The following is a 23,235-nucleotide window of genomic DNA, read 5'->3' as shown; positions in this document are numbered from 1 at the left end:
CATCGTGTGGACGGACGGGGATCATTTCCAGAGAAGAAGAAGGAGGAGGCGGAGAAGCCGAAAGCGAAGGCGCTTCACTCTCGGTTTCCTTTCTGAGGAAGCGCTCCGGTGCGGTGCGGTGCGGTGGGTCGACAGAGAGGTAAGCAGACGTTTATTTCCCGCCTGCCGCCATGTCCGATAGGTTCCACACCAGCACGTCAGGCAGAAGGTCTGCCATGAGAACGAGTTTAAGTTGAGAAGAGTTCGCGGCTACAGACGCGTCGTCGCAGGAGTCCGCAAACAAAGTGAAAGTGGGGCAGCAGCCGCTGCTGCTGCCGCTGCCGCTGCCGCTGCCCTGCCCGGCGCGTGACGCCTCTGTTCTCTCCACAGCCTCGCGAGGAGCGGCGCTTACTCCCCAACTTCGCCCTTTATCAGCCGGCGGACTCTTGGTTCTGTTCTCGTACACATCCATCCTGAGTGACCCGCCGAACCGATTCCCGTGTGTGTCTCTACAACGTGTCCAACAGCATGTCCAACAGCGTGTCCAACGGCAGCCAGGTACGTCATGACGGGCCCATGGACGGGGTGATTATATTCCAAACCCTGACCGTCCACAGAGCGGTAGGGCGTTCTGCCTACTGCTCTGTGGTGCCTACTGCTCTGTGGTGCCTACTGCTCTGTGGTGTCTACTGCTCTGTGGTTTCTACTGCTCTGTGCTGTCTACTTCTCTGTGGTGTCTACTGCTCTGTGGTGTCTACTGCTCTGTAGTGTCTACTTCTCTGTGGTGTCTACTGCTCTGTGGTGTCTACTGCTCTGTGGTGTCTACTCTGTAGTGTCTACTTCTCTGAGGTGTCTACTGCTCTGTGGTGTCTGCTGCTCTGTGGTGTCTGCTGCTCTGTGGTGTCTACTTCTCTGAGGTGTCTACTGCTCTGTGGTGTCTACTGCTCTGTGGTGTCTACTCTGTAGTGTCTACTTCTCTGAGGTGTCTACTGCTCTGTGGTGTCTGCTGCTCTGTGGTGTCTACTGCTCTGTGCGCTGTAGTGTCTACTTCTCTGAGGTGTCTACTGCTCTGTGGTGTCTACTGCTCTGAGGTGTCTACTTCTCTGTGGTGTCTACTGCTCTGTGGTCTCTACTTCTCTGTGGTGTCTACTGCTCTGTGGTGTCTACTGCTCTGTGGTGTCTACTGCTCTGTGGTCTCTACTTCTCTGTGGTGTCTACTTCTCTGTGGTGTCTACTTCTCTGAGGTGTCTACTGCTCTGTGGTGTCTACTGCTCTGAGGTTTCTACTGCTCTGTGGTGTCTACTGCTCTGAGGTGTCTACTTCTCTGTGGTGTCTACTGCTCTGTGGTGTCTACTGCTCTGTGCTCTGTGCTGTCTACTGCTCTGAGGTGTCTACTGCTCTGTGGTGTCTACTGCTCTGTGCTCTGTGGTGTCTACTTCTCTGTGGTGTCTACTTCTCTGTGGTGTCTACTGCTCTGTGGTGTCTATTTCTCTATGGTGTACAGGTCATGATGAGGGAATGTCTCCATTTGTTAGCGTTTGGAAAACAAAACAAAACAACAAACATGAAATATCTGCCTTTGTGAGTCCTGGAATCATGTAGACCGGAAGCATGGTTTACCTTCTTCATCTGATATGTAGATTCAAGGGCGTAGGAGACTTTTATTTTGGGGGAACAAAACCCTGTGGGGGGGGGCATGCTCCCCCGGGAAACTTGTTAAAAAAAGGTTTTAAGCTGCCATTTTACAACAGTTTTCAGCAAAGAATATCATGTTTCATGGCCATATGATAAGTAGATTATCGTTCTTATTATTTTTAATTTCGGCAGCTAAATTAACAAGTTTTAAGCTGTTTGAGACAAAAGCGTAAAGCCTAGACATCTGCACACCCTTGAGGCAGATCACGGTAGCTGGTTAACACATTTACTCCAAGCTCCTCACAGCAAGACTGCACAGCCTGCTAAAGGCATGTATTCACATCTCTGGACAGAATATTGTTTTGTATATGAACAGAATAGTCTTGATACAGGACAAATTATTCGTGGAAAAAAAATTCCCTCAATGAATGACAACAATGCCAATTAATGTGTTGATTGTGTTACGATGTGGAAGATTGCTGAAGAAGATGAGTACTGGTGGTTTGTTTTAGATATTTAAAGGAGCGGTTAAGATTTTTTTTTTTATGTCTATCCCTATTTTGTACTCCACACTTATGTAACACATAAGTAAGTTTCACTTTTGGTTATGGTAAGTGATGATGACTCACTGGTATGTGTTTGTTTATTCTGAAATTGCACCAGAAACAGCAGGTAGATGTGGTGATGCCCACAACATGCCAGTCTGATTGGCAGTCGGCCTTGAACTTAAAAACACAAACTTACAGTTGACGTTACCGTGTCATTTGCATGACAATATAGCATCATCACTGACGCTATATTGTCATGGTGGCTAGTGTCAACTTAGATTATTCACAAACATCTTTTAATACTCCAGCTTTGTGGTGAAATCTACTACTACTTTCGGCTGCTCCCGTTAGGGGTTGCCACAGCGGATCATCTTTATGTATTGGATAAAGTTAATGTACACAGTGTGAAACACCCGACAGTCAACCAGTCATGCCTTGGTGTACAGTTGGGTAAAAATGGGTCCGATGTAGGGCATAAACTTTAAAATTAGACTCTGTGGGGGCATCCGGGTAGGGTAGCCGTCTATTCCGTTGCCTACCAACACGGGGTTCGCCGGTTTGAATCCCCGCATTACCTCCGGCTTGGTCGGGCATCCCTGCAGACACAATAGGCCCTTTTCACAATGGCGTCAATTAACTTGCGCCTTTCCGCGAAGCAGGTTATTATCTTCACTTCCGTTTGCGCCGTAGACGACTCATGATGTAGAGACGACTTCTGAAAATGCAGGAATGCTCAACCTGAAGTGATTTCAAAAGGTAACGTTAAGACTAGCTAATCATAGTCATATGATTATGACTATGATTCTGTCTGTCTGTCTGACTGTCTATCTATCTATCTATCTATCTATCTATCTATCTATCTATCTATCTATCTATCTATCTATCTATCTATCTATCTATCTATCTATCTATCTATCTATCTATCTGTCTGTCTGTCTGTCTGTCTGTCTGGCTATGTCTGTATGTCTATCTATCCATCTATCTATCTATCTGTCTGTCTGTCTGTCTGTCTGTCTATCCATCCGTCCGTCCGTCCGTCCGTCTATTGTTCATAATACTGCAGGTCTTCTGACACAGAGCATGGCTGAAATATTGTAGTGTTCGTCTCTGAATGGTCGACAGAAGGATCATATTTGTTCCAAGTTGTTGTAGCACACTTTCATTTGTTCGTTTCTCTATCCAACCTGTTCTCAGCAAACGACGGCAAAACCACATTTCGGCAGCATTGATTTTCTTTTCATCTATTTTAGGCAAAGTCCATCCTTCACTTCCGTATATCCTGCCTGGCCATACGACTGTTTGTAGTATCTTCATTTTCAGATTGGTTGAGATAGCGTCATCTTTCCACAAGTTATTTAGTTGAATTCGAGATCTCTCTCTCTCTCTCTCAAGATCTTTTTTCTGACTATGAGTTAAAGTTATTGCCTTTAACATAAGTTATTTAGCATAATCAAACAGGTACCGTTCGATGAAGAATTTGTAGCCTTTGTTGAGTTTGGACCGTTTGGTTAATGCAAATGTTTCGGCAGTCCGTGGTTCATCATCATCTGGCCGTATTTCAGGCAGGTTTGGGAGCGACTGTGTAAACTGGATGGGAAGCCGGATGTGTGTGTGTGTCCTGGTCGCTGCACTAGCACCTCCTCTGGTCGGTCGGGGCGGCTGTTCAGGAGGGAGGGGGAACTGGGGGGAATAGCGTGATCCTCCCACGCGCTACGTCCCCCTGGTGAAACTCCTCACTGTCAGGTGAAAAGAAGCGGCTGGTGACTTTACATGTATGGGAGGAGGCATGTGGTAGTCTGCAGCCCTCGCCGGAGCGGCAGAGGGGGTGGAGCAGAGACCAGGACGGCTCAGAAGAGTGGGGTAATTGGCCAGATACAATGGGAGGGGGGGGGTGACTCTGTGGTGTATATAGTTTATAATACACTTAAGAAGCCACATACAGTATGATGAATAGATTTTATTTTTCTAAACTCATACGTCGGTTAAAGTTTATAGATACCAGCAAAAACAAACAACGGAACCCACCCTCATGTCCACCAAGCCGCTTCAGTAAACATTCGTGCAGGTGCAGAAAGAAAAAATGAATTGGGTCTCTCTCAATGTGACAGTCCACATGCCCGCTCCTCTGCTAGCGTCTGTTCTCTTGACATGCCGCCGCCTCTACCTTAGTTCACGGGTCCCCAGCCTTTTTTTACACCGTGGCCCGGCTTTGTATTTAGAATATTTTAGCGGCCCGGCCAGTCTGCCATGTTGCGGCTAGAAAAGCGATATATAAAATGCGACTTGACTGATGGATTGATTGATTGATCTGTCAGCGAGGGCCATGTTGTCATGACAGGAACGTGATTTGACACTAAAGTTGCCTATTTCATACATGCATTCATTCAAAATGAACAGATTTGGATGCTGAAGCTGAGCTGCACTATCATCTCCTTCCCCGGACCCTTTATTTCCCTACCCACTCCGAAGAAGCGCACCAACAATGTCTGTTTCCCAGAACTCAGTCGGATACAAGGACCACTTCTACCCCGCTAGTGGCTCAGCAGCACACGTAGATTTTAAACAAGATTGACGTTGCATATTCCGCTATAGGTTTAGCCAGTCCCCATAGTGGATGGGATCAAGGGGAAGTGAGGACAAACACACTGTCAATCAACCAGTCAAGTTGCATTTTATACAGTGCTTTTTTACCTTCAACAGCCACGCAAAGCGCTTGACATTTCTGGTCAAATCTGAATTTCAGACACCTGTGTACGAAATCACTCACTGTACAGTCCACTATATAGTGAGTTAGCCGTTTTGTAGTGGTGTCCGAATGTGTAGTGAGAATTATTATATCCTATATAGTGCACTCAAAGTATCCCACAATGTATCATGAAAAGTAGTGTACAACCGATGGTCAATATGTCTGCTACTACTACTACTTTCGGCTGCTCCCGTTAGAGGTCACAACACCGGATCATCCATTTCCATCTCTTCCTGTCCTCTACATCTTCCTCTGTCACCCCAACCACCTGTATGCCCTCCCTCACCACTTCCATAGACCTCCTCTTTGGCCTTCCTCTTCTCCTCTTCCCTGGCAGCTCCATATTCAGAATCCTTCTCCCAATATACCCAGCATCTCTCCTCCACACATGTCCGAACCATCTCAATCTTGTCTCTCTTGCTTTGTCTCCAAACCATCTAACCTGAGCTGTCCCTCTCTTCCTCTAATCTTGTCCTTCTTCATCACTCCCAATGAAAATCTTAGCATCTTCAACTCTGCCACCTCCAGCTCCACCTCCTGTCTTTTCATCAGTGCCACTGTCTCCAAACCATACAACATAGCTGGTCTCACTACCATCTTGTAAACCTTCCCTTTAACTCTTGCTGGTACCCTTCTGTCACACATCACTCCTGACACTCTTCTCCACCCACTCCACCCTGCCTGCACTCTCTTCTTCACCTCTCTTCTGCACTCCCCGTTACTTTGGACAGTTGACCCCAAGTATTTAAACTCATCCGGCTTCGTCACCTCTACTCCTTGCATCCTCACCATTCCACTGTCCTCCCTCTCATTCACGCATACGTATGTGTTCTGTCTTGCTCCTACTGACTTTCATTCCTCTTCTCTCCAGTGCATACCTGGCTTGTAACTAATATTGTTTATGATCTCATCAACCTTGTTGCAGAAAAAAACCTAGAAACTCATGGGCCATGAATAGTGAGCAGGTAATAGACGGTTGCTTTTTAGTAAATGTATCGACAGTGTCAAAGAGAAATCTGGGGTTGTGTTTAGTAATATTGATTAAGCAAGAGATATGCTTCTTTCACAGGGGCAATGCATGCTTGTGTTTCAATAAACACTCAAGTCAAGATATGTTAAAAACTTCTCATTTAGATTTTCACCATTTGCGTTCCAGTCTCCTGCAGGCCCACTTAAGAGCACGTGTCTCATCGTTAAACCAGGGCGTAGGCCTCTTTAGTTGCCTAGCTCTGGTAGTGAGAGGTGCAACTGAATCGAGGAGTCTAGAGACTAGGGCCACATTTAAGTCACTAGTGAGATTGTCAACAGTCTGTCGCTGCAGTGAAAGGAGCCAAGACTTCAGGCAGCTGCTGGCCAAATGCAGCTATAGTGGATGGACCAATGTGGCGAGTGGCAATTACATCTGTGCCGACATTAACTGGACAGGCCAATAATGCTTCAGATTTGATGAGAAAATGATCTGACACAGCAGATGTGGTCGGCAAGACATTCAGATCAGAAACAGCTATCCCTTTAGATAAAACCAAGTCGAGGGTGTTACCACTGCAATGAGTCAACTCTTGAACAAACTCAGCTAGTGCCAGAAAGGCTTTACTTAGAGGACCAGCAGCCTCATTCAGATGAATATTGAAATCACCTAGAATTAGAATCTCATCAGAATGAGTAACAAGACCTGAGACAAATTCTCCAAATTCTTCAAGAAATAGGGAGTAACAGCCAGGAGGTTAGATGATCACAATCTGGACTGAGCCGAGTCTCTTCATGGCTGAGGGAGACGGGCTTAGAACAAGAGCCTCAAAAGACTGGAATTTAGATTCAAGTTTAGAAGTTAAATTGAAAAATGGACTTAAATATTAAGGCGACACCCCCACCTTGTTTATTTGCCCGAGCTTCATGGGCATAAGTATAGTCAGGTGGGGGAGCTTCATTTAAGGGAAGGAAAACATTTGGTTTCAGCCATGTTTCATATAACCCAATCATATCAAAACTATGTTCAAGAATCAGATCATTTATTAGTAAGGCTTTGGTAGACAGTGATCTGATATTTATGAAACCAAATTTAAGCATCTTGTGGAAGTGATCAGTAGTAGGCAGAGCTTTAGAGCTACTAATAGGTGACATATTAATTGGAATTGGACATCTCATATTAGTGGATTATTTTGAATCAGAATCAGAAATTTCTGATTCAAAATAATCCACTAATACAAGGAAGACTCTTCAGACAGAGAGAGCGTACATACACCTTCTGAACCCCTTCAAGTGGCCCTTGATAATCCTGAACCAGCCATTCAGAAGCCACAGACAAATGGCAGTGTTAGGGTGGATAGTATTAGTATGGAACCATGTGTTAGTGTCGAAGCGAAGAACGGAGATGAGACAGAGCTTCACACCAAAACAGATATGGATAGCAGCCATGAAGCACAGTGGTGAATGGCCACAACTGGGCAACATTCTTCCAGAGAGTCAAGCAGCCAAAGGAGAAACCACTGAGGTAGTCTTAAAATCTGACAGACTACCACCAAGTAGTTCAGCGGGTCACATCAGGACAAGAGTAGGCAGGGTGGTAAAGTCAGTCAACAGACTGATCCAGAACACGATGCAGAGAAACACACAATCAAGCAGTCTGGTCAGTGGGTTTGCGAAAGCTCTATTCATGTAGGTAGCACCCGGTTGTCATGTCATTAGGATAGTCGTAAATTCACTATGAATGTGCAGTCTTTTGAGTAAAGTCAAGGTTGGGGTAACAGTTATTTTAATCGTCAGTATGAGATTGTGTATAGGGCACTTTCTTCATTCAGCAAGTGGACATTAGGAGTCTGGCCAACTTCTTCATGTCACTTTCCCTGTTAGTTGAGAGATGCTCATGTCGCACAGAGATGTATGCTAGGGAATAATAACAAGCTGTGCTAGTGTAGGGTGCAGGTGGAGGAGAGCCTGGAGAGGTGGAGGTATGCACTGGAGAGAAGAGGAATGAAAGTCAGTAAACTTGGACTGCACAGCGGGGATGTCTGTACAAGGACAAGCAGCCCCCTCAGTAGGACGCCACTTTGCCAGCGTGTACTGACGTGTTAATGACTGGTAAACTCAATGATGGCTGACCGGTGTTGTAAATGAAATGATTTTCAATCACTCATTATCGTTTTTCAGGACATGACAACACCAGCAAACGACACAGATGAAGCCCGGGTTTATATCGGTGTGCGATGGGAAGATGAAAAACCCCCACAGAAACTAGAACTGGCTCTCCAGAAGTGGTTCAACAAATGGAGGAAAGATGTAAGCTGCACTTATTTAAAAGTAGAGGAAGATGGACACATTGCATTGGGAATCAAACCAGCCAAAGGTATGTCCATATTGAGTTTTTCTTTGGTTTGCTGTAGCAGTAAATGTCAGTTAGCCAGCACAGTGCCTGACTAATGCCTCTACAAATACGGTCCCACTGCTTCTTCTGCCCCTCGTGCTTGTTTTGCTGTTGGAAGTCCTTGAAGAGCTTCTCAGCTTGCGAGAGATCAAACTGAGCTTCAAAGATAACACGTCTGCTTCAGTAACATTTTACCCTGAAGTAGGGCAAATACCCTGGCATCCAACATCCCACAGTCGTTCAGCGGATGTTTCTTCATTGGTACCATCAGCCAGAGAGGATGTATGTACTGTGCAGCAAATTGATCTCAATAAAATACAAAAGTGATATGTTTGTCAACTAGATACGTATAATAAGTAACATTTCTACCCTAGATGGACATCCATGAAAAGAAAGGGGGCACTGGAGCTGCTGTAGGCCGAGAAGAGCCGGGGAGCTGCACACTCCCATTTGGCCACTTCTTGTACGTGGACCAGGTCTACAAAGAGGAGATGAAGCGTATCGAGAGACAGAACAGAGTGAGAATCGTGGCTGAAGTAAAGCTGTCTGTTGAAGTAGACCCAAGAGCTGCAGGAGATCCAGATAAGGCTCTCTCTGACGTCATAAACCTCATCCAGAAGTGTTTAGGTGACGCCAGTGGCTTCAGTTTTCCTCTCAAGCATGTAGATCGAAGGAATTTGGAAGACATGTTCAGAGTAGTTGTGCAAGAAAACGCCAAGCTGCTGCTTATGCTGTCCCCTGACGAGATCACAGTGCGTGGGCCACGCAAGAGTCTGGACGACGTGCGGAGGTGCTTAAAAACACCACAGCACAACTTGGTGAACAGCGACCCGTCTGCTGGGCTGTATGCTTTGGGGTCTCGAGACACATCACCAAAGATCGCCATGAACATCAAAGACCATTTGGTGTCTTCGGGGCTAACGATGGACAAAAACCATTGGAAGGCGATGAATGCTGCCTTTGGTGGGAAACTAGCTGACATCAGGGCTAAGTTTGGTGTGGAATTCGTGGCAGCGGCCACATCCCGGGGCCACGTAAACGTGAAACCCAAATCTGCACACGATAAAGAGGCGGCTGCCCTGGAGTGCCATGCTCTCAGAGCTCTGATTCACCTCTATCAGAAGGTGGCAACGTCAACCATGAGCCACTCCTCGCTGGTCCCGGACCACGCGAGGAGCGCTGCTAGAGCATCCACGGAAGAGGGAGGGACAGCAGGAGGCGCTACAGCGGAGGAAACATGTCCCATATGCATGGATACATTTACCAACAAGAAGAAGCTAAAATGTACCCACGAGTTTTGTGCCGAGTGTCTGCTACGTTCAGAGCAAAGCATGGGACCCATCTGTCCTATGTGTAAAAGCGTGTATGGGAAGGTGGAGGGAAACCAGCCTGAGGGACACATGTCCGTCTCCTACGACCAGTATTCACTCCCTGGATTTCCTAACTGCGGCAAGATAACAATCACCTACAAAATTCCAAGTGGAGTACAAACGGTAAAAGTCCTCAACCATCAGTTAAAGCAAAAAACACCTTACTGGGTGTCCGGGTGGCGTGGCGGTCTATTCCGTTGCCTACCAACACAGGGATCGCTGGTTCGAATTCCCCGTTTTGCTTCCGGCTTGGTCGGGCGTCCCTACAGACACAATTGGCTGTGTCTGTGGGTGGGAAGCCAGATGTGGGCATATGTCGTGGTCGCTGCAATAGCGCCTCCTCTGGTTAGTCAGGGTGCCTGTTCGAGGAGACTGGGGGGAATAGCGTGATCCTCCTACGCGCTATGTCCCCCTGGTGAAACTCCTCACTGTCAGGTGAAAAGAAGCGGCTGGTGACTCCACATGTATCGCAGGAGACATGTGGTAGTCTGCAGCCCTCCCTGGGTCGGCAGAGGTGGTGGAGCAGCGACCGGGACGGCTCAGAAGAGTGGGGTAATTGGCAGGATACAATTGGGGGGGGGGCACCTTATTGATCACTGTATGTTAATTGTACATGCTTGAATGTTAATGTTGACCAAAGCAAATGAGTTTTGGATGTCACCCGTGTCTTTCCTGTATGTGGGTTCCCCCATCAGAAAAAACATCCGAAACCCGGGATGCCTTATTCTGGCATTTCAAGAGCAGCGTATCTACCAAACAACACAGAAGGCAAGGAGGTGCTAGAGCTTTTGAGAAGAGCATTTACGCAGAAGCTGATATTCACTGTTGGGACATCCAGGACCACTGGAGCAGAGAACCAGGTGACCTGGAATGACATCCACCACAAGACCAGCACTACTGGAGGACCACAGAGGTACCGCAGACCAGTCTCTGAAATGTAGCCGTGACCTGCTGGTTATTTAATATGGACAGATCTTTTGCCCAGTAGATCTGCTTGACTCGTAGTTGATTCCACCAGTATGACCGGTATGATTCCACCAGTATGACCAGTATGATTCCACCAGTATGATTTCACCAGTATGATTCCACCAGTATGACCAGTATGATTCCACCAGTATGATTCCACCAGTATGACTGTTCTGCTTTCCTCTCGACAGCTTTGGGTATCCTGACCCAGGCTACTTGGGGAGAGTGAGGGATGAGCTGAAGGCCAAAGGCGTTGAATGAAGACTTGATGAGAATGAGCCAGTAGGGACTGCAGCTGCAAGTCTCATTTCACCAGAAGGAGCCAAGATCCATGTTAATTTTAAAAGTTCTGTACTCTGTTCTTCTCTTTGTTAGTTCTGCTAAGTTCAGGTTGAATCACTCTGGAGGCCCCGGTGTAACGCGGGTGCTGTATTGTTGATCGTTGTGACCCTGGCTGCATGTGTTCATCTTCACCTGTCAGTGAGTCGTTAATAGCCTTGATTTGTTGGGTTTGGGTTGTTTGTTGCTTTACACCTGAGACACACAATGAGAATAAAACATTAGGGGGCGCCCGGGTGGCTCACCTGGTAGAGCAAGACCACCTAAGGCTGAGTCCTCACTGCAGCGGCCTGGGTTCGAATCCAGCCCGGGCCCCTTGACGCATGTCATCCCCTAAAGTAATTGCCAATAAATAAATACAGGGTTGTCCCTAAAGAATGGTATAGGGGCGCAGTGCCACTGTGACAACGCATCAGCGCCACTTTGTGTCCCCCCCCCCCCCCCTCCTCCACCATTGGTAAGTTCCAAATAATACTTTATTTGGAACTTACCAATGTGTTTGCTTTTTATTGAAATTATGTTTTTAAGTTGCAGTGCAGGAAATTACAGCAAATGGCTTTCTTTATTGCAAATTTTTATGCCTTCTGGATGGGGGGGGGCACAGCCCCCCTGCGGACCACCCCCTACCCATCTTGTTTGAAAATCCTGGGGACTCCCTTAAAATAATCTAAAGCAAGATAAAACAATAAGAATAAAACTTGTTTAAAAGACTGGAGTTTGTGTCTTTTGTTGGTTCACTAAATACACACACACACACACACACACATATATATATATATATACACACACACACATATATATACACACACACATATATATATGTATACACACATATATATATACACACACAAACACACACATATATATACACACAAACACACACACATATATACACACACACACATACATATATATATATACACACACACACATATATATATATATACACACACACACATATATATATATATATATATATAGCGGGGAGGGGGGGGTTTCTCCGAAACTGTCAATGGTGTTATAAGTGCTCAACTAATGAGGAGCGGAATATCAAGTTGATATATATATATATATATATATATATATCAACTTGTTGATATACACTACCGTTCAAAAGTTTGGGATCACCCAAACAATTTTGTGTTTTCCATGAAAAGTCACACTTATTCATCACCATATGTTGTGAAATGAATAGAAAATAGAGTCAAGACATTGACAAGGTTAGAAATAATGATTTGTATTTGAAATAAGATTTTTTTTACATCAAACTTTGCTTTCGTCAAAGAATCCTCCATTTGCAGCAATTACAGCATTGCAGACCTTTGGCATTCTAGCTGTTAATTTGTTGAGGTAATCTGGAGAAATTGCACCCCACGCTTCCAGAAGCAGCTCCCACAAGTTGGATTGGTTGGATGGGCACTTCTTTGAGCAGATTGAGTTTCTGGAGCATCACATTTGTGGGGTCAATTAAACGCTCAAAATGGCCAGAAAAAGAGAACTTTCATCTGAAACTCGACAGTCTATTCTTGTTCTTAGAAATGAAGGCTATTCCATGCGAGAAATTGCGAAGAAATTGAAGATTTCCTACACCGGTGTGTACTACTCCCTTCAGAGGACAGCACAAACAGGCTCTAACCAGAGTAGAAAAAGAAGTGGGAGGCCGCGTTGCACAACTGAGCAAGAAGATAAGTACATTAGAGTCTCTAGTTTGAGAAACAGACGCCTCACAGGTCCCCAACTGGCATCTTCATTAAATAGTACCTGTTAGAGCCTGTTTGTGCTGTCCTCTGAAGGGAGTAGTACACACCGGTGTAGGAAATCTTCAATTTCTTCGCAATTTCTCGCATGGAATAGCCTTCATTTCTAAGAACAAGAATAGACTGTCGAGTTTCCGATGAAAGTTCTCTTTTTCTGGCCATTTTGAGCGTTTAATTGACCCCACAAATGTGATGCTCCAGAAACTCAATCTGCTCAAAGAAGTGCCCATCCAACCAATCCAACTTGTGGGAGCTGCTTCTGGAAGCGTGGGGTGCAATTTCTCCAGATTACCTCAACAAATTAACAGCTAGAATGCCAAAGGTCTGCAATGCTGTAATTGCTGCAAATGGAGGATTCTTTGACGAAAGCAAAGTTTGATGTAAAAAAATCTTATTTCAAATACAAATCATTATTTCTAACCTTGTCAATGTCTTGACTCTATTTTCTATTCATTTCACAACATATGGTGGTGAATAAGTGTGACTTTTCATGGAAAACACGAAATTGTTTGGGTGATCCCAAACTTTTGAACGGTAGTGTATATATATATATTGTTGTGGGATACTTTAATCTGAACATTCACCTGTTAAATACTTAACTCACTGTAATTGCTGGCATTAAATAACCCAGCCACAGAGCAGCCACAGAGGAGGCACAAGCCAATGCATCCTTAGTGCCGGTCCCAAGCCTGGATGAGTCAGGAAGGGTATCCAGTGTAAAACCTTTGCCAAATCAGATACGTAGATCATAAATCTTTGAGGCGCTGATGAATGAAGAAAACGAGAGAGAGAGAGAAGGTTGGATGACGTGGGGATGGTGAATGGATTAGAAAGGAGGAAGTGAGGGCAGCTATGAAGAGGATGAAGAGTGGAAAGACAGTTGGTCCTGCTGACATACCTGTGGAGGCATGGAGGTGTTTAGGGAGAGATGGCAGGGTTTTTTTTTTTTATTTATTTCTGATTTTTCCCTTTTTTCTCCCAATTTAGTGGCCAATTGATCCCTATTTTAATTCAAACACCCACCCTCGTATTGCATGCGTTCGCCAACTGCATCTCTCCGGCCGGCAGTCTCGAAGGAAAGCGCCTCCCCACTTTCGTGACAAGGCGAATCCAAGCCGAACCACTGTTTTTCCGACACACACAGAGACGCATTCACGAACACAAGCCGACTCCGCCCCCCTCCCGAAGACAGCGTTGCCAATGATTGCTGCTTCGTCGAGTCCGGCAGTGGGGTTTTTAACTAGATTGTTTAACACAATCTTGGAAAGTGAGAGGACGCCTGAGGAGTGGAGAAGAAGCATACTGGTACCGATTTTCAAGAGCAAGGGCGATGTACAGAACTGCAACAACTACAGAGGTATAAAGTTGATCAGCCACAGCATGAAGATTTGGGAAAGAGTAATAGAAGCTAGGTTAAGAGGAGAGGTGATGATCAACAGCAGCAGCAGTATGGTTTCATGCCAGGAAAAGAGCACCACAGATGTGATGTTTGCTCTGAGAATGTTGATGGAGAAGTATAGAGAAGGCCAGAAGGAGGTACATTGTGTCTTTGTGGAGTTAGAGAAAGCATACGACAGGGTGCCGAGAGAGGAGGTGTGGTATTGTATGAGCAAGTCAGGAGTGGCAGAGAAGTATGTAGGAGTGGTGCAGGATATGTATGAGGGAAGTGTGACAGTGGTGAGGTGTGTGGTTGGAATGACAGATGGGGTCAAGGTGGAGGTGGGATTACATCAAGGATCGGCTCTGAGGCCTTTCTTGTTTGCAATGGTGATGGACAGGTTGACAGACGGGATCAGGCAGGAGTCTCCGTGGATGATGATGTTTGCAGATGACATTGTGTAGCGAGAGTAGGGTGCAGGTGGAGGAGAGCCTGGAGAGGTGGAGGTATGCACTGGAGAGAAGAGGAATGAAAGTCAGTAGGAGCAAGACAGAATACATATGCGTGAATGAGAGAGAGGACAGTGGGATGGTGAGGATGCAAGGAGTGGAGGTGACGAAGGCATATGAGTTTAAATACTTGGGGTCAACTGTCCAAAGTAACGGGGAGTGCAGAAGAGAGGTGAAGAAGAGAGTGCAGGCAGGGTGGAGTGGGTGGAGAAGAGTGTCCGGAGTGATTTGTGACAGAAGGGTACCAGCAAGAGTTAAAGGGAAGGTTTACAAGATGGTGGTGAGACCAGCTATGTTATATGGTTTGGAGACAGTGGCACTGATGAAAAGACAGGAGGTGGAGCTGGAGGTGGCAGAGATGAAGATGATAAGATTTTCATTGGGAGTGATGAAGAAGGACGGGATTAGGAACGAGTATAATAGAGGGACAGCTCAGGTTGGACGGTTTGGAGACAAAGCAAGAGAGACAAGATTGAGATGGTTTGGACATGTGTGGAGGAGAGATGCTGGGTATATTGGGAGAAGGATGCTGAATATGGAGCTGCCAGGGAAGAGGAGAAGAGGAAGGCCAAAGAGGAGGTTTATGGATGTGGTGAGGGAGGACATGCAGGTGGCTGGTGTGACAGAGGAAGATGCAGAGGGCAGGAAGAGATGGAAACGGATGATCCGCTGTGGCGCCCCCTAACGGGAGCAGCCGAAAGTAGTAGTAGTAGTAGTAGTAGTAATTCTTTGCATAAAATCACGTCCAGAATACAAGACATAATGACATCAGCATTCCTGTAAAAGAAGACAAAAGCCGTGTAGTAGTTTTATGTACAGTTTTTAAAACTTTATTTATAACAATGGTATTTAGTTTGTAAAGTACTCCAGCAAAAATTAAAACATTATTCTCTTGCCAGAAGAAAGTCTGAGCCTCCATGCATCGTGTACTACAAAAGCTATGTGTCATTTTTCATTAAAAAACAAGGACTAATCAAACAACGTAATTTTAAAAATGCATGTATGATTCTGCAAACAGGTTCGGTAGGTAACATGATTGTTCTCTTCTCTGTTACACACGCGTGACAGCGTAAAATCAACGCAACACTTGCTGACAAGAAAGCGGAAGAGGGGCTCGTTACTGTAGTTACATTAAAGACTGTTGTTACTCCTCACATGCAGTAAAATATGGCTGACCACCTTTCTGACAGAAGCAGCATTTTGGAGATAAAGGCTGAGCACGAGGAGCACGTCAGGGACTGCAGCGGCAGCAGCGGGGCTACGGATGGGGGCGGGGCTACGGGGGGGGGGCAAGGAGCAGCTACAGGAAGAACAGAGGAACGCTGCGCACCGAAAAGTAAAGAAATCCGCATGAGACCAAGTCACTAGAAGACTGCAAAGAGCACAGACCCTGATCTTCCAAATCTAGAAAGGACAGACGTACCAGTCTGCCGAGAAGACCAGATGGACATTGTCCAGTCCCCCCCCACCCCTCCCCTAAAAATACGGCAGAAATAACGTGAGCAAAGTAAAACCCAACTTACTCCCTTTCTCCTCCTGTTTCCTTAACTTAAGAGTTCTTTGACACACACTTGAAACGCAGCCCTGTGACAGCCCACCTCAGGGTACACAACACAACACAACACAACACAAAACGACACGACACACACACAACTCTCATCACCCGTCGATCAGACGAGCCGCGGTCTGTCCCTTTCATCGTGTCTGCTGGCCCGCTACAGCCACCGCCTACCCACACCAACACCACCAGCCTCCACCTTCTCAATCTAACCCCCACCCATCCGTGACCTGCCCTGGAATGTTTTTACCCCAAACCACATTCCTCTTTCTCCCAACTCCCACGGCACACTGGAAACAATGCCTCTCATTGCTCCAACCACCACAGGATGTGGTAAAAATGACGACATATCAACCTGCTTTACATCTTGCAGCACACACACACATTATATATGTGTGTGTGTGTGCGCGCGCACTACTGTACTGTAAAACAGGAGTCGTGTGCAAGGAGGAAAACACAATCATTTCATGAACATTATTCTCTGAGAAAAGTATCTGGAAATTGCGTAGTTGCCATCTGGTACCGACATTATACACGTTACACATGTGCTATACACAAACGGTGTGATCCTGCCTCCGTCTCACAACCTGGCCGACAAGCTGTCATCAAGACAACGTTGGCGCCGATTTACAAAACCTTGAGTTGTACCTTTTCCCGCTCAAAGTGAACATACAACACACAGTGGGCACTGGTGAAATGGAACAATGCTTTTCTCTATACAATTCATACAAAAATAAGAAAAAAATAAAATCGCTCCAATGACAACATCTTTGCCTCTAATTGTCTGGTTTCCATTTCGTGTTGCACAGAGGTAGTGGCTATCTGGGTAAAGGGGAAGGGACACGTGTTAATTAAAAATCTCTCATAGAAAAGGTTAATTCATTTTTGACCAGAGGAATCTCAGAAGAACAAAATATAATACTGCATCACATACAAAAGTAGTCCTTCATTTTTGTACATTTTATACAGTGTTCACACTTTTTGTCAATTTTCTCTCAGTTTTTTTCGTTAAAAGGCAAGAAGACGGGTGTTTGGAATAGCACGTGAACCCAGGCCGGTCAGCAGTCTTATGTCAGCGGGTCCACGAGAGGCTCCTCGTCCCCTCGAGACAGCAGTTCTTTCTTCTCGTCTGTGCTGGCCAGCGAGTTGCGACTGTTATGGGCTCCCATGTACAGCGTGGCGTAGACTGGGTTTGTGAAGTTGGTGGGCTGCGGGGATTCAGATCAGACCGTTAGATAAACGACGACCCGCAGGAGGCTGCAGAACGCCCACAAGGCACATGCATGACTCATCGGTAAGCCCTACCTTCTCTGGGTCCAGGGTGAAGTCTGCATCCAGCAGCTCTCCGGCGGCATCGTCTGGCTCGCCCTCGTAGATCTTGTAGGCGGGGTTTCCAATCTCCACATTCATGGCCCCGTTGGTCATCCTTTGGTGCTGGAAGCCCTTGGCCCTGCAGACACACAAAGCAAAGACTGCGGCTGTGACTAATCCTCTAAGCCGAGGTTCTAGGGGTCTGCATAGCACAAGCAGGGTAATGGCCACACCGTGAGGGGAGGGTGGAGGCGTCGTATCACTCACCACCATCCAGGCTAACCAAACCAAGCCACATCACACAAACACCGACTCTAGACCCAGCATTCATCTAGTCCTGGCCAGGCCCGGCTGCACTGGACCTGCACAAAAGACTCTCTGCACCAGCTCACCTTACCGACTGTGGTAGTGGACCGACCTTCCAAAGTAATGAGGCCATAGGATTCAGGGCCGGTTACACCAGCTGTCTGTGAGTCCTGACTACGTCATGTAGTTGTCATGCAAGTATGAACTAAGTAAAAATGTCACTGTCAGGTGAAAAGAAACAGCTGGCGACTCCACATGTATCGGAGGAGACATGTGGTAGTCTGCAGCCCTTCCCGGATCGACACAGCGGGTGGAGCAGCGACTGGGATGGCTCGGAAGAGTGGGGTAATTTGCCGGATACAATTGGGGAGGAAAAGGCGGAAAATTCCAAGAAACAAAAGAAACAAAGAACACTATTCAGACACAGCGGCCTCTCACAAAAACCCACCTTCGCCTCTCGTCGACACATCTGCAGTAACACAGGGCGAAGTTAAGCTACACTGGCCGGCTTAGACCATGTAGTTAAGCTACACTGGCCTGCTTAGACCACGTAGTTAAGCTACACTGGCCAGCTTAGACCACGTAGTTAAGCTACACTGGCCAGCTTAGACCACATAGTTAAACTACACTGGCCAGCTTAGACCACGTAGTTAAACTACACTGGCCAGCTTAGACCACGTAGTTAAACTACACTGGCCAGCTTAGACCACGTAGTTAAACTACACTGACCAGCTTAGACCACATAGTTAAACTACACTGGCCAGCTTAGACCACGTAGTTAAGCTACAATGGCCAGCATAGACCACGCGGTTAAACTACACTGGCCAGCTTAGACCACATAGTTAAACTACACTGGCCAGCTTAGACCACGTAGTTAAACTACACTGGCCAGTTTAGACCATGTAGTTAAACTACACTGGCCAGCTTAGACCATGTAGTTAAACTACACTGGCCAGCTTAGACCACGTAGTTAAACTACACTGGCCGGCATAGACCATGTCGTTAAAGTACACTTGGCCAGTTTAGACCACGTAGCACTACTGTTTAAAATGGGAAGTAGTATTTGTTGTAAGTGTACATGATGGCCTACATCCCCTGACTTCATGACGAGGTCACATTTGTCCAGTGGCAGCTCGTGAGGCAGATGTGCGTTTCCATATTAACATGTGTAAGTGCTTCATGATTCGCTGGCTGCTTTGAAGTCTGCCTAGTAACAGAATTACACATTACCAAACCTTTACAAGCTAAGCTACCACATTCCTTATGTCTGAATGGCGCTAGCCAAGTGAGCGAATTGCTAGTTTACATCTTACTGGCTAATACTGAGAACTTTAGTAAAGAGTTTACACACAACTTGGAAAAAATGTATGAATAACTGGTGCAACCCAATCCTGGACACTATGAAGTAAAACTTCTACCTTTTAGTAAATGCTGTGTTTTTCATTCAATCCCATCAGAGCTTCTTTGAAGAATGCTGTTGCAGTGTCCATCTGTCTGACAGATGGACACTGCTGAGACGGACCACAGCACAATACAACACAATACAGTAAAATACAGAATATAGTACAATACAGTACAGTACAGTACAATACAGAACAATACAGTACAATACAGAACAGTACAGTACAATACAGCGCAGAATGATGGAGAATAGTGTCTTTATGCATGCTCAATAATACAGGTAAGACAATCACAGAAAGTTGAATTAGTTCATCTGGACACAACGTTTATTCATAACGGGAAGATGGCGGCCTCACCCAGTACCGTCCATGCAGTGTCTTTGTCCACATCTGAGTCTAAGGTTTGTCTTCATTTGATGGCTGGGAGAGCTGGCGCTGGATCGGCTGGGAAAGCGGGGCAGGCTAAGCTAACTGCTAGCCCATGCAGACCGGCAGCTCCGATAACACCGAGGGTGGTCTGGCGGCGGCCTCACCCGGCACTGACTGTGGTGTTTTTGACGTCGTTGTGAGGAGTGCGGGGAGGTGTGTTGAGGGTGTCTGGCTGGGAGAGCTTGGTCTGCTTCGTCCGGTGGGCCCGGGGACCACGGCCCCTGCCTGCAGCTGCGCTTGAGGAGGAAGCGCCAGGGGTGGTCTGACGGTACGCAGAAGTGGGGCGGGCTAAGCTAACTGCTAGCCCATACAGACCGGCGGTTCCAACAGTCATTCTGGCTGGCATTCGTTCTCTGGACAGTGACTTTTTTGTTTAGTTTGGGTATGTGTGTTGGTTTGGATATGTGTGCTATTGTAGTTTTTGGATGTGTTGTTGTCTTTGTGTTGCACTGTTGTGGGCTGGGGGAAACAATATTTCATTTAATTTCATGTGCGCAAGTGCATGAAGTGAAATGACGAATAAAGTGTTCCTGATTCCTGATTATTGATCATAATTATTGATAATGGTTATTAATAATGATTATTGATAATTATTATTGATAATTATTCAATAAATGTTGTGACCAGATGAACTGATTCAACTTCCTGTGATGGAGAATAGTGAAAAAGATTCAGAGCACTGGCTGGCACATAGGGGGCAGCACCCAGACAGATCTATTCAAAGCACCTTTCCAATACATCTGTCACCTGTGGGAGTGGGCCAGGCAGCTCAGGAGGAGACACCTGGACCGCTCAGGGGGACATTGTTCAAAGGGAGGAGACACAGGTACAGGTACAGCGAACATTTAACCACACAAAATGTGAGCAACATAGACAAGAGGAACAAACACTGCGCAGCAACCAGCACTCATGGCCAGGAGGGAGCGACAGAGAGGGAGGGAGAAAAACGATGGCGATTTGAGCAGCAAGACAGAAAGGAAAGCGTAACCCTAGCAACCGTTACCGCGAGCGTCTGGAGCATGATTTGCTGGGCCTGCTAGACCTGAGAAAGAGAAGAGATGCCGTTACAGGGAGGCAAAAGAAGGAGAGGAGAAGGGCAGAAAGGACAGAGTGGAGAAGAAGGCAATAGAGAGACCCACTTAAGTTTCCAGAAGTGGGGCCATTAGAGTCTGACTCACCCTCTCATCCTCCTCCTGTACCAGAACAACGCCCCGCCCGCCAACAGGACCAGCAGCATTAGCAGTAGCACTGGGATCACTATGGAAGCTGTGCCTAACACACACACACACACACACACACACACACACACACACACACACACACACACACACACAGATGGTGCATATGTATGCATACTAGTGTCATACTAATCATCTCATCTCATCTCATCATCAGCCAGTTCTCTGGGGTCGGGTCATGGTGGCAGCAAGCTAAGTAGGACACTCCAGATGTCCCTCTCCCCAGCAACGCCCTCCAGCTCCTCCTGGGGGATCCCAAGCTGTTCCCAGGCCAGATTGGACATGTAATCCCTCCAGCGAGTTCTGGGTCTACCCCGGGGTCTCCTCCAGTTGGACGTGCCCAGTAAACCTCCAAAGGAAGGCCCCCAGGAGGCATCCTAATCAGAAGCCCGAACCACCTCAACTGGCTCCTTTTGACATGACGGAGCAGCGGCTCTACTCCGAGCTCCCTCCGGATGTCCGAGCTCCTCACCCTATCTCTAAGGCTGAGCCCAGACACCCTACGGAGGAAACTCATTTCAGCCGCTTGTATCCGCGATCTCACCCTTTCAGTCACTACCCAAAGCTCATGACCATAGGTGAGGGCTGGAAGGACGACTGACTGGTAAGTTGAGAGCTTTGCCTCCCAGCTCAGCTCCCTCTTCACCACAGTCATAATCATATAATGTTTGAGTTACATGACTTACGTCCACCTGGCTCTGAAGAGTCTTTAGTGGTAGAAACTACGTCACAACGATGCCCTGACCAGCCAGGTGAACATCTGCACACAAATAAAGCAGAGATACAAAAAGTAAGAAATACCAGATAATCCTCGGGGAGGTAGTTCATAGTGATGTCAAAGTAATATCTGAAAAACAAAATAATGAGTGAATTCAGCCCACCTGCACTCTGGTAAGTGTGTCAGGAGGTTTATGGAGCACTGGCCATTGAAGCAGTACTCATTTGTATCACATGTGTAGCAGCTGGGCAGCGTTCTGCCATTGGTGCACCTACAGGGGACAAAACCATAATAATTACTGACAAGGGCAGATAGAACTGTATATTATACTTCAGTATATTATGTGTGTGTGTTTCCATGTATGCGCCTGTATGTCCACTTACATGCAGGTGACCTCTCCTGTGGGGCTGTTGGTGGGGATACACTTGCCATCACGGCAGTAGTGACACTTGTCAATCTCACAGTTGTTGCCCGTGTACTGGGGCAGACAGCGACACTGTTTGGAACCATCGGCACGCTGCAGACACGTTCCACCATTAAGACAGTAGCCTTCACAGTGACCTGCTCAGAAACACAAACGCACACATGTTAGTGAACAGTCTATAACAGTGGTTCTTAACCTTATTGGAGGTACTGAACCCTGCAAGCTTCATCAGTGCATTCACCGAACCCTTCGTAATTGGAAAAATAAAATACGATTTCTTCAAAACATAGGTATATATTGTATTTGTGCACAAAATGAACCATGCACCAGTTGCACACAAAATCACTGTGTTCAAAGAACAAAACCAACAAAACATGAATTTCCCACAAAAACATAACTCAATGAATATTTACTGCAAATCAATGTGACTTTTGCTGTTGCCTTTTAGATACAAGTTCAGAAATGCGTGGCTTCACCTTGGCAAGTGCCACTCTCATATAATTTTCGCAACAAAGTCTGTTCCTTTTCTTAGTTTTCATGTCTACCATCCTCAAAAAGGATTGCTCGCAAAGATACGTTGTAACAAACGGTGTGAGTATCGCAAGGGCTTTCTTAGCAATAAGAGGGTATGGTACGATTTGGTGACACCAAAACGTTGAGAGCGTTGTTGTTCTGAAGAGTTGCTGTTGAAGCTGGCTCTGCTGAAGTTCAATGATTTCGTCGAGGTATTCATCGTTGACATCTGCTGTCGCAACACTAAACGTGAACGGCTGTCTCACCCATGCTGGATATGACTCTCTGGTGGGGAAGTATCCGTCGAGAGACTTTGCGAGCTCATCTAAGTGCATGGGAATTGCTTGCTTCAGCTCCCCAGGTACAGAAATGTCTCCAATTCCAGACACGTCTTCGATCTTACTTACACAGTCATCCAGCAGGGGAAAGTTTGCGAAGTTATCGTTCTCTGTTCATCGTTTCCATAAAGGTAGCTTTTTTTTAAACGCCTTCAGGTTTTCTTCTGCTTCAATGATGTTGACTCCACCGCCCTGCATCTGTCGATTGAGATGATTGAGAGCATCGAAAATATCGGCCATGTACGCCAAAATGAGAATGAACTCAGAATTTTCGAAGCAATCTGGGTGACAATGTCGGTACTCTCGCAAAAACAGGGCTAATTCCACACGCATGGCAAAAACACGATTCAGCACCTTTCCCCGGGATAACCACCGAACGTTAGAGTGGTACAGAAGTACCTCGAATTCAGAG

The 23,235-nt window shown here is 46.4% G+C and overlaps 2 protein-coding genes across 5 annotated transcripts in view; one reads left to right on the top strand and one right to left on the bottom strand.

Annotated features, from left to right (window-relative positions):
- Window positions 1-17: 17 nt before the first annotated feature.
- LOC130107293 (uncharacterized) lies at window positions 18-11,652 on the top strand. Of its 2 annotated transcripts, XM_056273820.1 has the most exons (7): window positions 18-139; window positions 370-537; window positions 8,056-8,251; window positions 8,388-8,551; window positions 8,644-9,762; window positions 10,335-10,552; window positions 10,797-11,652. In XM_056273820.1, exons 2-7 carry the CDS (start codon window positions 508-510, stop codon window positions 10,864-10,866), a joined length of 1,797 nt encoding a protein of 598 aa, XP_056129795.1. In that variant the 5' UTR covers window positions 18-139; window positions 370-507; the 3' UTR covers window positions 10,867-11,652. The 2 variants fall into 2 exon arrangements, with proteins under 2 accessions (XP_056129795.1, XP_056129796.1); XM_056273821.1 differs by lacking the exons at window positions 18-139; window positions 370-537; window positions 8,388-8,551 and having other exon boundaries at window positions 8,081-8,251.
- Window positions 11,653-15,389: 3,737 nt separating this feature from the next.
- The window catches only part of LOC130106812 (low-density lipoprotein receptor-related protein 1-like), a 187,923-nt gene continuing 180,077 nt past the window's right edge, over window positions 15,390-23,235 (bottom strand). For all 3 annotated transcript variants that reach the window (XM_056273068.1, XM_056273069.1, XM_056273070.1), the window contains 6 exons: window positions 21,932-22,109; window positions 21,712-21,819; window positions 21,517-21,590; window positions 20,771-20,864; window positions 17,452-17,596; window positions 15,390-17,354 (listed from right to left, as the gene is read on the bottom strand). In XM_056273068.1, coding sequence (XP_056129043.1) covers window positions 17,214-17,354; window positions 17,452-17,596; window positions 20,771-20,864; window positions 21,517-21,590; window positions 21,712-21,819; window positions 21,932-22,109 — 740 coding nt within the window. In that variant the 3' untranslated portion in view covers window positions 15,390-17,213. The remainder of the gene's footprint in view (window positions 17,355-17,451; window positions 17,597-20,770; window positions 20,865-21,516; window positions 21,591-21,711; window positions 21,820-21,931; window positions 22,110-23,235) is intronic.

The sequence above is a fragment of the Lampris incognitus genome, chromosome 2, assembly GCF_029633865.1.
Source record: "Lampris incognitus isolate fLamInc1 chromosome 2, fLamInc1.hap2, whole genome shotgun sequence".
In the NCBI taxonomy this organism is placed as follows: Eukaryota; Metazoa; Chordata; class Actinopteri; order Lampriformes; family Lampridae; genus Lampris; species Lampris incognitus.
The sequence above is the reverse complement of the archived record's forward strand: the minus strand, read 5'-3'. Positions and strand labels throughout refer to the sequence as shown.